The sequence below is a fragment of the Triturus cristatus genome, chromosome 4_1 (genome assembly GCF_964204655.1).
Source record: "Triturus cristatus chromosome 4_1, aTriCri1.1, whole genome shotgun sequence".
NCBI classification, from domain to species: Eukaryota; Metazoa; Chordata; class Amphibia; order Caudata; family Salamandridae; genus Triturus; species Triturus cristatus.
In genome coordinates this window covers 502,715,550-502,733,387 of record NC_140585.1, presented here as the reverse complement: position 1 = coordinate 502,733,387, position 17,838 = coordinate 502,715,550, and the positions used below count along the sequence as shown (strand labels likewise).

Here is a 17,838-nt window from a genome sequence, read left to right as displayed (position 1 = left end):
TGGGGGCTGTTGGCGAAGATTAGATTCGCAGAAGCGCCCCGGTGGCCAAAGGGGTGGGCACGTGATCACGAAACGTGAGAGGCCCACTGCGAGGGGTCATCTGAGTCAGACCCACCCGCCGACACCCGAGGGAAGAATGAACACAGCAACAGGTAATGCGCTGGAGGGGTGGTAGAGCTGGGGGTGATGTGGCGGCATCCGTGTACTCTGTGCACCATAATGTCCCCAGTTCCTACGACCGGAATCTCCTCTGTGTGATAGAACGCGGCCTAGGCCTGTCGAAGCCTCGGGCTCGATTGAGAGTGCAGCCGGAGCTCTTGGAATGGGGCGGCCAGGTACAGAGTGCCTCTGGCGGGGAAGGAGGAGACGTAAGCTTTACAGGCCTTGTGTTTCTGGGGGAGGGGGAGGGCAGGGGGGTGGTCGGTTGAGGATGAGAGAGAAGGCAGGCTGCCCCTAGATTTCCCCAACAGTGGTGTTGTCGTCCCTGATAAATTTTCCCAGCTGTGAAACTGTTCGAGACTGATCATTGACTTTATTGGGGAGAGTGCGGCCTTTATGTTTTATGGGAGAAATGGGAAACTATATTTGCTACCCCTCTTGATCATTGGAAAGAAACTACGATGCCGTAGCGATCTTTGCATGTCGGGCATGCTAATTTTGGTAATATAATTGGAGGAAGAGTACATTTGTGTTGTTTACTTATACGGGGTTTGTAGAGGTCGACTTAAAACAGAAGTCAATGCGGGTTTGATGAGTTGGGGGTGTAAGGTTACAGCCTCACATGACCAATTAAATTGAAAAAAAAACAATGTTCTTGTAACGCATGTCCCTTCTGAAAACGAGAGTATCCCTGAAGAATTGTGAATAGGTCTGTGTTTTGTGCCTACGGTTACTACGGGGCCAGTCTTCCAAAGGCTGATCAGTAAGGTACTAGCATAGATTAATAGTTCAAGTGTTAGCTTTCTTTTTAGCATGCATTATCACCGGTGTCAGCAGGTTCCTGTGCCGCACTTCAAAGCATTGAGGTAAGGGACAGCTAGGTCTGCAGTTTTCTATTTGAAAAACACCTCTCCAGCTCATCCTTTCCTATGCAGCATGGCCTCTGAAGCTGAAGAGGTTCTGCTACCCGTGCCTGTTCGGCAGAAGAAGGAATGGAGGAGGTCTGGCTGTAGCTCGGTGCCGAACATGGTCTAGACCTCACTTGATGAGTTTGTCAATACTGAGTTTTGGGCCTCTAGTGAGAGGCCTGTCGTGCTGCGATCTCTGCATTATTCGCTAGGAGTACGCACTCTTCATTCTGCGGACTTTGGGGGAATCTCTTGTTCAGGCGCAGTCTATAAGCCTAATGGAGGCAAAGAATGCTGGCAAAATATCTGCTGTTGCTGGTGATGCGAATGTGTGCTGAGGACACAGATGTGGGGTGTTTTCCATTTTCTGATATATGGTGAAGGCATAGTACATCTACTCAATATACCTAACTTGTTACCACTAAGTCGGAAGGGCCAGGCTGCAGTGCATTCTACTTTTTAGGTCGAGCATTCGAGACCTCTTGTATATACTTTAGTATATACTTATATGTGTATGTACTTTGTGGGCTCTGGAGATCAGCCCTAGGACTTGTCTGCTTCCGCTTAGGGACTTTTTTTTCTGTTTAGCTGCCTCTAATTAACTGTCTCGATAGAAAACGACCAGTAGAGGTCAGTAAAATAACAGAAATGCTTTCTGCTTGTTCAACTGCCACCCAGGCTAATGTGCTGCATAGCTAAATACATATAAGTTCCCAAAGGCGAGACCGATTGCATTGCAAATGCTTGTTTAACAACTCCAATTGATTTATATTTGCAGATTGAGCCGCAGTTAAGATGCGGTTCTCTGCCCTGATCTAAGGTGTATTTACCAAATACCAGCAGGGTAAGATACTTTCCCTACCCTAAGCTGAGATATAATACTGTGTGGGTGTATGGTTGCCAAAATTGATATGTTTCCGTCTTGCAGTGATGTTGCCTATTACCACGACTAGTTCACTCGCCTGATTTGTAGTGTATTTTATTCACTCTTCACTAAGGAGCTACGCTGTGCTCCAAGCATGGTTTTAGTCCATTTGATAACACAATAATCATGACTATGGGGACTTTCTATATTTCTCAAGGAGTACTCGCAGAATCGAAATCTAGTTAGGGATACTACATGCTGGTTAAGTGAACCTCAGCTACCTCTAAACCCAGCCACATATCCCTCTTAATTGTAGGGTAGGGTTATTAAATTTTTCGGTCCTGAAGAAACGCCATGGTTCCCTTCTCGGCCACTTAGGCGTGAAACATGTTGACCCTAATAGACACAATGTGATTTTGTCACGGTTCATAATATCCCACTTACAACACTCACACTCTTCTGTTTAGCCCTGCCAAGGGGACCACTAATTTAAACCAAATGGTACTCTTTAGATAGTTTTAAAACACCTCTCAGTATACATACTACCCTACCTCCGCATTCCCTCACTCATCATAATGGCAAAAAAGTGAAGTTCTCTGCCAAAGAGCCACATTTTAACCGCAACTTTTTCTTATCTCTATTGTAACAGTCGCACTCCTTTTTCATGTATACTTCTGGATGGGAGAATGTGCCTGGACCTCAAATTGCTCCTACCCCCCCCCCCCCCCTCCGTTTGACTGAAAGTCTTAATCTGATTTAAGAGACAGAATTGTTAGTTCTTACATGAGATATGACAATAAGGATTATAAATCACAACAAATTTCAGTAATTGTCTTTCGTTTATTCTGACCCATCTGGTCAAAGTCTAGAAAAGGTTCAAATACTGTACAGTACTTCACATCAGAAAATTCTTTGTTGAGAGTTCACTCTGAGTGGCTGATTTCATTATGAGTTGGCCAGTGTTTTATTCCGGTTATTCCTGGTTGAAATTCTGGATGTTCGTTTGTTTAAAATTACTTTACATGAGCCAGTTGGGAAGTTCAGCATCTTCGTTGAGACCCTTTTTTAACTGTATTACATCTTAGAATTATGTTACTTTCCGTTTCCATAGATAATTTTCCAAATCTCCACCCTTCGGGTTTCTGTTCAGTTTTTCAATCGCATGGAAGGAAAAAGTTCTCTCTGGTGGTTGAATTTTATAAAGTGATTAACCAGTGGTAATTTCAAGTCTACTTTTGCGGAAGTGCTATTGTATCCTGTGTTTGAGGGGTCTTATTGTGCTGCCAATATAGTTTTTTTCCTCATGGACAGATTATATTGTACACCACGTATATAGTCTCACAGTTGATCCAGTCCTGGGTTTGGAATTTGTGATTATTTATTGAACCTTGTTTGGTTCTTACTCAGTGTTGATGGGGTCTTGCTGAACAAATGTGGAAGTGATAGTGAGAAACAGTTGAGGAGCTTTGTAGTGAAGCAAGAATGTGGTATAATGGCCAGAGCTGCCAACAGGGGAACCAGGTTCAAATCTCTGGGTCGACCGAACAGTTTGTGATTCTAGGCAAATAACTTCCGCTTCCTCCTGCGTAAAACAGTGAATGTTTCAGTGTGTAATGTAACTGGTGAGTGCTTAAAGTGCTCTAATACTATTGGCTCATGTCCGCTCTATCGCAAGACGGAGAACGGAGAGTGTGCTCCAATGCCACCTGATCATTCAAAAAATAAATAAGTGTTGTTAATGTTTCAACAACTGTTTAAGAAATGCATCTCTTTATGCACACCTTCATGTGTTTTAGTGGTATGTGCATAGGTGTATAAAGGAGACTATGGCAAGACAGAGGACAGAACAATCGCTCCAATACCATTGGATTGTGCAAAAATAAATAAAAGGAACAGCGATGATAAAGGTAGTGGGGGTACGGGTTAAGCAGGGAAGTAGGAGGGGATGAGGAGATGGGAAGTAACAACAGAAATGGGGCGGGAGGAAGCAACAATGAAGGCGTAAAAAAATACCTTAATTAAAGCAGGATCAGCGATAGAAAGGAATGTGCCATTTTGGAATGTAACTGGTGCTCAGTGCCACCAGGGCGGACTCCACTTCCTCAAAGACTTTAAAGGAAGAAGGGAGTTCTTGAATAATCCAGACTTTGCTAAAAGTTCTTGAATAATCCAGACTTTGCTAAACATACCTCGATGTTCCTTGGTATTTTACCTTTATTGGTTAGTCACCGGTATATCTAAAAACAATCAGGAGCGGGTATGCTGAGGACTATGGCTCAGACCAGTCTCATCTGCCAACATGTTTCTGATCAATTGATAATAGCCAGGTCTGGGGCAATTTTCAGGGCTTGTGGATCCCTTCAACTTGCTTCGGTGACTCTAATAGTCTCTTAACCAAATGCTACTAAAATTTGTAAGCTACCTTTATTCCAGGTGAATCCTCCCCGATACTGGATCTAGTTTAATCCATTACCCTATTAGGAGAAGATTAATAAAAAAAATACAACTTATTAAAAAATAGTTTATTAAGGAGAGAGAGAGATACTTTACTACATCAGCAGATGTTTTCATTTAAATGTGGGCATGCAAGTGCATTTTTACTGCACATCACTACAAAATGACCCACATGAAAAGTGGAAGGGCATGGGAACCCTGGAGAGATCCGATGCGACTTTGACATGTGACTTAAACAATCTCAAATAAACCAATTATTATAATAATAACAAGACTATTTCTTTTCCTAAACTATAGGGCACACCGACTTTATGGTTAAGGGAGGAATGATGTCCTTTGTAGTCGCACACTAATCACAAGTTGACAAATGTTAGTCGCGGTAAAGTAGGTTGTCCTACCTAATGTAGGAAAACTGGTTCACATTGTACATCTACTGCGGCCTAGGGGTGACTAAAAGTTAGTACTTTGCTTGAGGGGCACACCACAAGTAATGAGAGAAAATATTTGGTATATAACCACGCTGCACCCTATCACAAGGGGCCATGCTATCACCAATCAATGTGTGCATATCTAGCCAAAATGGGTAGTATATGGCGGTCACCGTCCCATCAGGCGCACAAGAGTTTCATGTAATCACTTTGTGCATTATCCTCTGAACATTCACACAGGGCATTGTTTTCAGTCATGCTATGTCGTATATCGTACCTATCTGTCATGGATAGCAGGAAATAAGCACTATCTTGTTTAAGCAATATGCGCTCACTCTCACGCTCAACACACTGCATGCCCAACAAGTGTGTGTAAAACACGAAGCAGAAAAGATGGTGTATCGCTTTGTGCGAGGATGCACTCCTGCATAATGTTGTTGCCGCTCACATACACTCATTGCACACATACAGTTCGGGCTGGGTTAAGCCAATGATTACAGACCCATTTCTGAAGCTGTGAGTGCGGATTTGCCCGGATCCTACGGTTTTCAAGTCGCCCGGCAGTGCTGACACCATTTCACTGCCTCAGTCCCTTTCCCAAGTGGTGACTGCGTGGGCTTAACAGAAGTAATGGAACCCGTGTTATCCCACTTTTCAAGAGGTACACCAACCACACTGGGTTACCCACTTTTAACCACTCCGGACCACTGGTGTTGGTGGCTGGAGCGATTGCCGTCTTTTTGAGTTGTTCACCGCCTTCCACAATACTTGCACAGCGGCCGTGCGCCTAGTGGGGTGTGTTCAGGAAGTGAGAGCCCTGTGACTCCAGAGTGCTCATGGGAAAAGTCGTTTTTCCCATAGAGTACGTTCTGGCCAACCAATAAAAAGGGGACTTATGGCAATCTTACTGATTGTTCACGCCCTGAGATGCCATTGTTGGGACATGACAGCCCTGCAAATGCAGGGTATTTTTGGGAGAACGTTTTTGCTTAGACTATGCCACATAGGGCACACAAGATGACCATGAGTCCCCGCTAGTCGGTGGAAGGCTAATTGCTGCCCGTGATGTTATTGTTGTGAACTAAATGCCTTGTATTGCAAGGGACCATGGTCCATAGAACACGTTATTTTGGGTGTCTGTCTACCTCTCGAGGTCTACTAAGGATTCACTCATCACCCACTGTTTTTTAGACTTATCTGGCTCAACGACACCCGGAGTGGGGTCAGATATATTAGATTGTATAGCAGAAGTGTACTCTGGATTGTTTTTGGATTAGGAAATCGGCTCTATGTTTTGCTCTCCACCCATTTTCCAAAGCCCTCCTTTACCATTTAAGCAATCTCTTCCTGTACCTCTCTTGAGGAATCCTTCGTTATCCGTTTGTAATGGCCTGTCTCGTTCAGTAGCTCTTTTTTGTGCTCATTCCTATACATTTCACTTGGGAGAACCACTATTGCTTCCCCTTTGTCAGCAAGTTTGATTACAGTGGATTCATCCGTTGCCAATGATTCCAAGGCCTTCATTTCCATTTTATTCATGTTACAGAATCTTTCTTGGAGATTCTTCTCCAAGGTGTCTACCCCTCCTTGTGAAAAGTAATGTGCACTAATGTAAAGCACTCCAGTACCTTCAAGTGGTGTTGATGCTGTATAAAACTGCACAGAAAAGTAACTGGTGCTTATGTAAAGCGCTCTAGTACCTTTGGGTGGTGTTGGCGCTACATAAAATTGCACAATAAAACCGAATATGAAAAGCAGAGTCGGGGAGGAGGGGATCTGTGCAATGGGAGTTCAGCGTGGACAAGCAGCGATGGACAAGAGGTTAATGGGCAACCAACAATGAATGCGGGATACCATGATGTGAATAAGTGATTTGCCTAAGTTTATGGTGTCCTCTTGAAAAGTAACTGCCGTTAATGGAAAGTGCTCCAGCTTTCGGGTGGTGTTGGTGCTATATACACCTGCACACAAAAAAGCAACTGATGCTTATGTAAAGAGCTCCATTACCTTTGGGTGGTGTTGGCACTACATAAAACTGCACAATAAAAGCAAATGTGAAAAGCAATGTCGGGGGAGCAGGGGATCTGGGGGAAGAGGGGATCTGTGCAATGAGAGTTCTGATTATTAGATGGTCTCCAGAGAAACTGCTACATAGACCACCAGAATGGACCACCTCCCCAGGACTCTTATCAGACCATGCCCCTGTTCCTTTAGAGAGTTCTCACCCTAACACTGATAAAGGGACTTCTCCTAGAGGCTTCCCCCAATTGCTCTTAGGGACACTGTCTTTCGGGACGAGATGAAAACAGTAGTGTTTTACTCACAACACTCATTCTGTCTAATCCCTCTCAACCCCTCTCAACACTTTGGAAGCTTTCATAGTTGTTCTTTGTGGAGCCTGCATGGCCAAACAGGTACTAAGAGCATTACGTACACAGCTGACCCGACTGGAAATGGATATATGCACCCTCAAGCTTCATTATTGGGGTCAGAAATATACTAGAGGCTCTTAAGAGGCAACACTCACGAACACACACTATTTGGGCAAGGAGGCCATAGCTAGGCGCTACAGGGAGGGTGGGAGAGCAGGTAAAACTCTAGTAAGTATTGTCAGGAAACCTTGTGCCAATGACTATATCATGGGACTTATTGATGAACAGCAGATAATCCACACTATTCCTGATAACATCCTACTTACCATGACCCTTTTATACACTGATTTATATAGCACATCGCTGGTACAGAACTCCGCTCTCCTGCGTGCATTCTTTGACTTGATACAACTCCTATGACTGTAGGACACCCATTGTCGGTACCTCACCATGCCTTCCACTGTTGGGGGTATAGTAGAGGTCATCGAGAGTATGCCTGGCGACAAAGCGCCTGGCCTGTACAGATTAACCATGTCCTATTATAAAGACTATTTCCAAATTCTCCCTTTGGAGACAGGGCACACGGTCCCACCGCTCCCCAATCTTCTGGTAGTATATGAGGAGTCCCTGCTGTATGAAACACTGTCACCTTCCCTGCGTGAATCGGTATTCGTCCCATACTGAAACCTGGTAAGCTACCAAACATTAGCGACTCTTGTATGCCGCTCTCGATGATTAATGTAGATAATAAAATCCTGGAAAAATTAATTGCAACCTGCCTACTACCTCTACTGCTGGAGAGTGTTAGACCTGACCAATCCAGCTTTGTTCTTAGCCACTAACAGCTCATAACCTACACGCAATGTATGCACTCATATATACCATAGACCCTCCATTTGTCACCCCGAGTGGGACGGGTATGCCCAGATGTGGGTCCTGTGCTCTCCATGACACTGGAGTCAAGCTATCCTGGCTGATGAGGACTGAAAGCCCGAAACCGGTCCTAGGATGCTTGTTTCCAGTCCAGCGAGAACCTGGCCTGGGAGTTCGGGCTGGACTGTTACCATTGGGCGCAGGGTCAAGACTGAATTGCATATGGCTGGGTCCAAACTGGAATGGCATGGTGAGCAAAAAAACGATGGCTTTAGGCCCTGATCTCTGTACTGGGGTGAATGTATGACATTGTTCTGCATTCTGTCCATCAATTGTTATTTTTGCATAGGTCCCCCCGAGTGGGACGGATATGCCTAGACGTGGGTCCCGTGCTCTCCATGCCACTGGAGTCAAGCTATCCTGGCTGATGAGGGCAGAAAGCCTGAAACCGGTCCTAGGATGCTTGTTTCCAGTCCAGGAAGGACCTGGCCTGGCAGTTTGGGCTGGACTGTTCCCATTGGGTGCAGGGTCAAGACTGATTTGCGTATGGCTGGGTTCAAACTGTAATGCCGAGCAAAAAAACGATGAATTTAGGCCCAAATCTGTGTACTGGGGGTGAATGTATGACATTGTTCTGCATTCTGTCCATCAATTGTTCTTTTTGCATTTGGAATATGGCTCAGCAGGAACACTGATGAACTCTGGCCATTAAATTACGGCAAGTTAATGACTTAGCTGGAATGACGTGTACCGTCCTGGTCCAGACAGCCATTTATCTTAGTGGACAGAATTGCAGTTGCCAAAATGGTAGTACTCCCAAGTTTATTTATCTTGTGATTAATATCCCTGTTCCACTCACTGAACATGTTCTCATGCGTCTCCCATCCAAGCTTCAAACCCTGGCCTGGGCTGGGCATTTAAGTATGGTGGTCTAGGTGCCCCTGTAATGGACCTATACTTTCAGTGCGTCCAATCACAGTTCACCCACTTCTGGCTTCATCCTTGCCTATTCCATCTGCAGAGTCCTGCAAGGTGGCTCACTGCTCTATATCTGTCTGCCCAACAATCTTGCTCGACTACTACTGCGTACCCGACTGGACTGCCTCTATGCGCCAAGCTTTTAACTGGCTAGAAACCCTTTGCTCTCCGCCATAAATGACTGATGTCCGCCATCAATTACATCACACACACTTTTGGTGACCTCTGCCTGGACCTCCCATCACAATGCATTTTGGATGATCGATCCCATACACCCATAGATGTCCTTATGTACCATCCGCTCTATACTGCTTTTCTCACGTTGCCCACAACCTTCCCCAAGGCCCCACCAACACTCCATGTGTTAGATGCATTGATCACAAATATGCTACAATGCAGGAGAGGGTGCCTGTGAGTGTTTCCCAGGAGCTCAGTCTGCTTGGGAGGCAGATGTGGAACCTGTTCTCACTGTATAACAGTGGCGATATTGTGCTCAGTCTGGTACCCTCTCCCCGAATTTTAGACTTAGAATAATACACTTCTGCTCAAAATTAACAATACTCCTGCCCAATTATAAAGGATGGGGCTTTCAGAGGATGTTCAGTGTCTGAGATGCGCTGTAAATTCAGACACTTTTCTTCACCTTGCTTGTCGTGTTTATCGGGGAGCCACTGTACGAAGTTACAGTGTAAATGTCTATGTTCGGACTTAGTGCTGTTATGGAAGATAAAAATCTGTAGGCGAACAAAGCTGCAGGCTGTAGCCAACGAGGGATCTATGAGCCTGGATATTCCTTCTGCGAGGAGCCGCTGTACAGGATTTGCTGCTAGTGAGAGCTAGCGTGAAGTCAAGCCGACCAGCAATCAATTAAGGAACGGTCTCTCTCGGCTCTTAGAGCACTTTTTGACATATCATTTCCAAGCCCCAAGATTTGGATTTGGGCTCTCTGAGCACCTTCAGCACCGCTTCCAAGGGCCCAGTACTGGAGGGGCGCCACTTGGACGATCAAGACTTATTCAGTCTCCGCCCACATGCGGGTTCACAGTAATACTGTTGTAATATTAACATATTAGTGATGAGGGATGTGGGGGAATCCTTAAAAACTGACTGCATTTTAAAGGCATTGAACCATTTTGATTTCATCTACTTAACTGATTGAAGTCTTTGCTTTTCTGTTTTTAAGTACCTCAGAAGGTTTGTAGTGACAGCTGTTTAAGAACTATCCTCTTTGTGAGAGAATGCCTCTAGCAACAAGTCATTTATGTTTGAGACATCTTTTTTTCTGAATAAAGAGATGTTTTAATAAAGAGATGTTTTCCAATTAGAATTTACGATCACTTAAGAAACGTAACTTCCCATCCTGACAAACCATATTACTTTGGAGAAGTTATCTAGACAATATAGTTAAACGTATATACCCATTGGAAGGCAAGCTTTTTATGTTTAGATCATTTGTGTCGGATAGGAATCCTATTTTGGTGACTTCTTCTGTCGTGTATTTCTTACCTTCTCCACACATGTGTCGCTCACTGAAAATTTGTAGTTGGCAATTGGTGACAATTTGGAATAACAAGGAAGATTTGATAATGATTTTCCAACTAGTATTCGGGTTATTGAAGTTATTCGAAGACTTAATATTCTGGATGATCCTCTTTGGTTTAAGGGCATTCCTATAATATAATGGTAACCGAAATCTCTCGGATTAGTCTTAACATCTTAGATCACTAATTTTACCTTATTGATCATTCTCTCCAACTCCAAACAAAAGTGGTTGCACATCCAAGCGACACACAGGCAATGTACGAGAAGAGCAAACAATTAACAAGGATTGACATCTCAAGCACTTTGAACAGATGCCCTTTTGCTCTGCATTTACGTTCTGAATAAGGACTTATAGCAAACCTTTGGGGACACAAAATCAGCAGGATGACATTCTAAGAAGACATAACGCACAATATTATATGTGTGTTTCACTCTGAGTTTGTAAATCAGTCAGCGGGTAACTCCAGATGTTTACAGAAATTAATAGCAGCAACTTGATATTCAAGAAGAGAGTTCTTCATGCCTTTTCTCTGAATTGTTTATTAGGCAAAACTCACGAATGCATGATTTATCATTTTTGTTTTTACTCTTGCATAAGTGAAGCTGACACTGCCCAGATTTACTCCAGACAGCCAAGGCTCAATCAACTCTTGATCTTGAGGGTAGGATTTAAATCCCAACACACCACCCTGTATGTAACAAATTCAGTTATTCCTGAAGTCCTCTAATGGGACTATGGAACACCTTCAGCATTTTTAACACCTTCAACATTATTAGCATTGTGAGCTGCAGAGATGCTATCAATTTGCAGTGTCCCTTTAGAAGATCGGGACTGTTTTTGCAATCACAGTGCCTGTCAGTTTGGGAATAACAGGCTTTCCATTTACAGAAACCATTTGTTCATCTCGCCCTGAAACGATAGTCCACCCCATTTGAAGCCATGCGGAAATTTAAGTTAGAATATCTTCATTGAAAATTGTTTATAGACAATAGTTTGTCATCAGGGTGAGTGCAATGCGTGCATTCGGGCTGTATTGTTAACAATTATTCGTGAGGGACTATTTAGCCACCTGTACCTTTTCTTAGAAGTAATTTTCTGTTTATATGATCCTATCAGTTTGCCTATTGTTTTCCCTCAGACCGAATTACATGCAAATCAATCTCTGTGTTTTATACAGATTGAAATGGGATTTGTTATCATTTGGAATGAAGAGATGCATCAAGCATGTTGACAGACTTTTGTGACTTATTGTCCACCACACAAGGCCAATATATAACATGTAGTTATGTCTACTATCAGAGGACTATTCATGCTTTACTAGGTCATACAGAGCCCAGTTCACAAGAGGCAAAGAGACAAAAGCAGTACTCCTGTATCAAGGGGGTGTACCATTTTTTCTGTTTGGGAAAATCCGTTGAGACATAAGGGCATTGGTACCCATTGTTCTGGCAAAGATTGCCGTGACTGCCTTTTGCAGCTCTCTTCATACATATTGCAGACATAGCTGTCTTTATTCTGGTGATTGTTTGATTCCTAGGTTGTCAAATATCGCTCAGGAAATTGAAAATAACAATTGTGGTACTTGATAATCTGTTCTGAATGATGTTAATACCAGTGCAAATGTGTTTTAGAGAATTAAAAGTTATTTAACACTAATTCTTCAGCTCCGTTACCGCCCTCTAATTTGTAGTGTTAGAGAAAATTGTTACTGGAGCACCTCGTTTAAACATGTTTTTGTTGCCCTCATGAAGGGAAAGAACCTTGGTGTAGATTCACTGCTGGAAAGAACTATACAGAATGCTAATCTGGGGAGGATGCAGATCATGCAGAATTACTGTTGCAGGGAAGTAACCTTTTCTGAAGAAACGTCTGTTTTGTGTAAAGTCCCCATATTAATGCTTTCATAATAATATCACCCTTTTTGCTTTTACAGAGCTGCTTGAGAGAACAAGCCCCCATACTGCTATAGCCGTGGCAGCTGCAGCTGCTCAGAGAGGTGAGTTCTTTCTGTTTGTCGCATGCTTCATTCTGATTTGCAACGGGACCATTCTTTTCCTCAGATACAGATACTTGCTTCATCACAGGGAGCTTTCCAATGCGCAAGAGACGTCACCCATATATATATTTTTTTTTCTTTCTGTTTTTTTCCTTTCTGTCTGTATGTTTCCAGTGACTTCAGTTGATTACAGTTCCCTTGCAGACAGATGCAACAGCTGGATAGAGCACATTAAACTGAAAGCTCAGACCATAAGGCGCGGATCAGTTAAGACAAGTAGGCGGATGTTGTTTCTACCACATTATGATCATAATATGAGGCCTTTGATTCCCCCAAGGTGATGGGTGGACATTACAACCCAGCAATGGCATTGCCGATTGAACACGCAACCAATAGCAGAGTGTGAAAGCTGCAGGTCCTTTCTATTTGAGATTTATAGATATTTCTAGGGGTAAATTTAAAAAGTACACGACTAACACTTCTACATAGGATGTTTCCAAGTCAGCACATAATGAAACTTATCTCACATATGTCTGGACATGGAGACCATATATGAAACATCATCCATCCACATGGCTTTAGAAATGGAAAGGACTTACCCAAAACAGCTATTGTGTTTTCGATAACTGCTATAAAAAAGGTTTTTATGCACTGGGACCATGATGAATGTATAAGGAGAGTTTCATCAACGTCCCTTTTACTGTGAGAAACCTAAGTTCCCGTTACGTAGGAAGACAGATAATTTAAGACTTCAAACTGTTCAACTTTCACACTCTTCAATTAATACTCGATTTCAACAGCAAAACAATTATTTGACAAATTTTGCATCCTGATTTTTAATTTCTCTTATTGATTGTCAACTGCTGTATGTGCTGTCACACGCCTCCATATTTTCTTTGCAGGTACGTCACTACTTTAAAACCAAATTTCATTTCAGCTTTTTTTCTTTTGTTTTTTTGGTATGCATGCATGCATTGCATGATTTCGTTTTTTTATGACAGTCTTGTACTTGTTGTCACATGGCTGTGCTTCTCAGATCTTTTATCCATATGTTTTCACCGGGCCGTTGTCGATAATGCAGGTCTGTCATTGTGTTCATGTGAATGAGCTGTAGAAGTGCAGCCAATAGTTATTCTTTTTCTCTTTTCTTTCCACCTGCCTGTTTTAGTCACTTCACTTGACAAAGCAAGTCCACTGGCGGAAGGACACTCACGCCATCGCTCAACTGGTTCTTGCACAAGTTCCACCGTCCCTGTTGTTAAGATGACACCACTTTCTCTTATACCTGGGGCCAAAATAACCAAATATCTTGGGATAATCAACATGTTTTTTATTCGGGAAACAACATCTCTGCGTGAGGTGAGATGAATTCATGTGGCACACACATGAGTAATTGAAATATGTGTTTTGTGCGTTTTTCATCAATTGTTGGTTTGTGAAAATCAGCTGGCAAATGCGTAACATACAGTTAGCCTCTCCACGTTAGATGTATTGAACTGAACATGAAAATGATATCCAATGTTTATCCTAACGTGTTCCAGTAATTTCTTACATTCGTGCGTCTTAAGCGCCAAACTCTAGGGTACATTGACATTTTGTGGCAAAACCATAAACTATGTCCTAGTAATTTTTGTTAAATAAAGTGTGTTGTACAAGGTATGTACTTCAAAACAACAAGAGAGAGAGGGTGAAAAAACTGAGGAACCACTCTTAGTCCCCCTAGGTCAATATAATCAAAACAACAAAAGAGTGTATACTTGAAAAGGAGAAATATATCAGGAAGGAAAGAGTCACTTCAAAGTGGTAAAAGAACCCTCACTCACCAACCTGGTTGGTGACATGCTTCATCATAGGGTCCCCACCAGAGATGCCGAATGCATCTCTGGTGTGCTACAACGCTTTAGTATAGCGGAGCGTGTTTATTTAAAGGGTTCGTGAATCAAGTGTGATAAGTGCGGAGATGGTGAATTTAAAAAGAGGGGCCTTTATCCACCAAAGAGTTTTTATTGACGGAAATAAAAGCGCCAATTTAAAAACAAGTGAAATGGATGTCCCTATCTGGAATTAAATTGACCAGATACATCCTAGAAATAAACAAGTGGTCAACATGTTTTAGCTCCTATTACATAATTTGGTGAAGATTTCGTCAGGACCAAGGGAACACCACGGCGGTATAAGCACGCTAAGGCTTACCCTAACCTGTGGTGTATCAGTGTACCATAACTCATGGTTGTGTGGAAACCTTCAAGAATTTTCTCGAAAGCCCAAGGAGTATCGCGATTCCGAAGATTCCGCTCCTTAGGTACTGCCGGGTAGCGGGAGCCTCATTTAAATTTAGCAGAACCATAGGTTCAATGTCCGGCGGTTGACCCTTTGCTAAATTTGAATGAGGCTCCCGCTACACGGCAGTACCTAAGGAGCGGAGTCTTCGGTTTTGCGATACTCCTTGGGCTTTCGAGAAAATTCTTGAAGGTTTCCACACAACCGTGAGTTATGGTACACTGATACACCACAGGTTCCTGACGAGAGCTTCACCAAATTATGTAATAGAAGCTGAAACATGTTGACCACTTGTTTATCTCTAGGATGTATCTGGTCAATTTAATTCCAGATAGGGACATCCATTTCACTTGTTTTTAAATTGGCGCCTTTATTTCCGTCAATAAAAACTCTTTGGAGGATAAAGGCCCCTCTTTTTAAATTCACCATCTCTGCACTTATCACACTTGATTCATGACCCCTTTAAATAAATACGTTCCGCTATACTAAAGCGTTGTAGCACACCAGAGATGCATTCTGCATCTCTGGGGGGGACCCTATGATGAAGCATGTCACCAACCGGGTTGGTGAGTGAGGGTTCTTTTACCACTTTGAAGTGACTCTTTCCTTCCTGATATATTTCTCCTTTTCAAGGATACACTCTTTTGTTGTTTTGAATATTATTTTAGTACAAGGTATGTATGCACTGTGTGTCGGGTTATGAGAAATAGTCAAAGTGTAATGTTCTTTCCCCACCTCTTAAATTCTGCACCTTTCTCACATCCTGATAACTTTATCTGTAAGGAAAAACTGAAACTCGTGCTTTCAGCAGTGGACATGTGGGGGACAAAAAGACTTAATACAAATCCGAAGAGGAAAGAATGGGAAAGTATGAGACATTTAACAAGGTGACCTGCATTTATATGATGTATAAGGTACAGCGCTTCAGGACAGCCAATAATGTTGAGAAGGTGAGACCCCTCACACATGTAATGAGAGGGAATCCCATCTCTATAACCCATTGAAGGTCGAAATGGAGTTGACATACCTTTGAAATTGATTAGAGGACAAAGCACCCCTAGACATTGATTAACAAGAAAAAGGAGATAGGAGGTGTCACAAGGGCAATACATAGGAGGAGTAGCAGGAAGTGAAAGACATTTTGTTTAAGACATTAAGGGAAGAGAATAAATGTTGACACCTCCGGAAGGCTCACATGAGTGAGAAGGATGTCTGCCACCTAAGGGAGGAAGGGCGCTTGCTATGGTGGATCTGAGACTTTTAGCATGTGGATTGCAGGGGAGGTGGAGATCAGTGGACCAGCCCGGAAACTCAAGTTGAAATGGATATCCTAACCGTGCAGAGAGGGTCCTCTAAACATAGAGCATGGAAATGCTGGTCTAGCTTAAACTTCGAAATAAATCTACTGGCGCTGATGAGTTATTTTTAATAGGAATGTCATTGAACAGCCCTGCATAGTCCAATGAATTATTCCAATTAGTCGCCAAAACCCTCAGATAAAGGAGGGAAAGTCGTCTTCATGGATAGTATAGGTCGGAGGCATCTAGACACCTGTCCAATTCTGACTGCTATTAGGCCATCACAAATAATGACTATAGGAGTCCCATTAGTAAATATCGTGAACATCTTTGGAAATGGAGAGCGCAGGGACTCATTTGTTTTGATCAGTATATCTTTGACAATCAAGAGAACCATGCTTATATTTTCTTCCAAAGGTTCATTAATATGCCACCAGCCTCCAGGAAGACCAATTGTTTACTCTAATGGTGAGTTTCTAGAAAATATGGTTTTATAGTTCATTTGCTTTTACCTCTACATGTCATTGCCTTGCCATTGCATTGCAACACTACTTCCTACTTCTCAGTATGAAGCTGACATTACTGTCATTAGAAACAAGGATATAATGAGGGCTGATCTTTCCCACATATTGTCACTAAAGAGCTATGGTAAAATATATTGGTGAAGTCTTGGGCAGTTCTTGCCTTCCACAGAAAATCAATGAAGTAGACATTAGAAAAGCATAGATGACAGACACTTTGCATGTGGAGAGTTAGCATGCGTTGAGTTATCCCACAAAAGTTGTGAACAGTGCTTAGCTTGTGGCAGTGGTTGCCTGTGGTTATCATCCGTACTTAATTTTGTCCACTGTGACTCTTGAGGCCATCTAACAGGCAGCAGTCCAGGTGAAGAAGGTAAACTCAGATGTTCCACTGTGTGTTCCTGTCGCATCCTTTTTTCCCTGCCCAGGAACTGAAATAGAAATTTCACCACATGAAGCCAGATAGTCTATGTTCAGGGCAGTGCAATGGCCAAAACAGTGGGTGGTCTCCATAGATTGTCAATGTCCCCCTTGCCAACCCTTTCCCAGGCTTAAGTGCATGCCATTAACTGACTGACTGCAATATGAGCTCGGGCTGCAGAGTCTGTGATTCAGTTAGCCAGGTAGATTGCAGCTCACTGACTTAAACTTGGCACGCAGGCTCTGCGTGCCCTAGGTAATGCTTACCTCTGCTAGGTGGTGGTCAAAGTTAGTAAGGCTGGCTCTGATGTCTTCTGCCCACACCGTGTTGATGATGTCCATGCTTTGAGGCAGGATTGCTCGTTTATTATCTGCATAATTAACATCCTGAGCAAAGGCTGGTAATTACATCCAGACCCCATCCAAGAGGAATTATCTGCTCTTTTCATATTGTGGTGCTGCTGCCACCAGAGGGTTTCTTTCTGCGACCCAGCAGTTACGCAGTGCTTCCATTCACCACTTATGCTAGCCTTAAGATATAGTCCAGCTAACAAGGTGCTCGCGAAAGCCTGAAGGCAACTCGTCTGCAGGTCACAGCTCCTGTACTTCAAACTGTACTAGTGCTCCATGAAGGGTAGGAACAGAGGGTTCGGGTAACTTGGAAGCCTGCGGTCATGGTAATCTTTCACCTGATTGTATGATTTATTCATTTAGGTGCACGTTTTTAAGAATAGAAATCCTTA

The 17,838-nt window shown here is 43.0% G+C and overlaps 1 protein-coding gene across 11 annotated transcripts in view; it reads left to right on the top strand.

Annotated features, from left to right (window-relative positions):
* The window catches only part of C2CD5 (C2 calcium dependent domain containing 5), an 875,314-nt gene that overhangs the window by 658,848 nt on the left and 198,628 nt on the right, over positions 1–17,838 (top strand). For 6 of the 11 annotated variants that reach the window (XM_085652746.1, XM_085652743.1, XM_085652742.1 and 3 more), the window contains 3 exons: positions 12,514–12,576; positions 12,751–12,852; positions 13,745–13,935. In XM_085652746.1, the coding sequence (XP_085508872.1) occupies positions 12,514–12,576; positions 12,751–12,852; positions 13,745–13,935 (356 nt within the window). The remainder of the gene's footprint in view (positions 1–12,513; positions 12,577–12,750; positions 12,853–13,744; positions 13,936–17,838) is intronic. The other 5 variants (XM_085652749.1, XM_085652748.1, XM_085652745.1 and 2 more) reach the window with 1 other exon arrangement.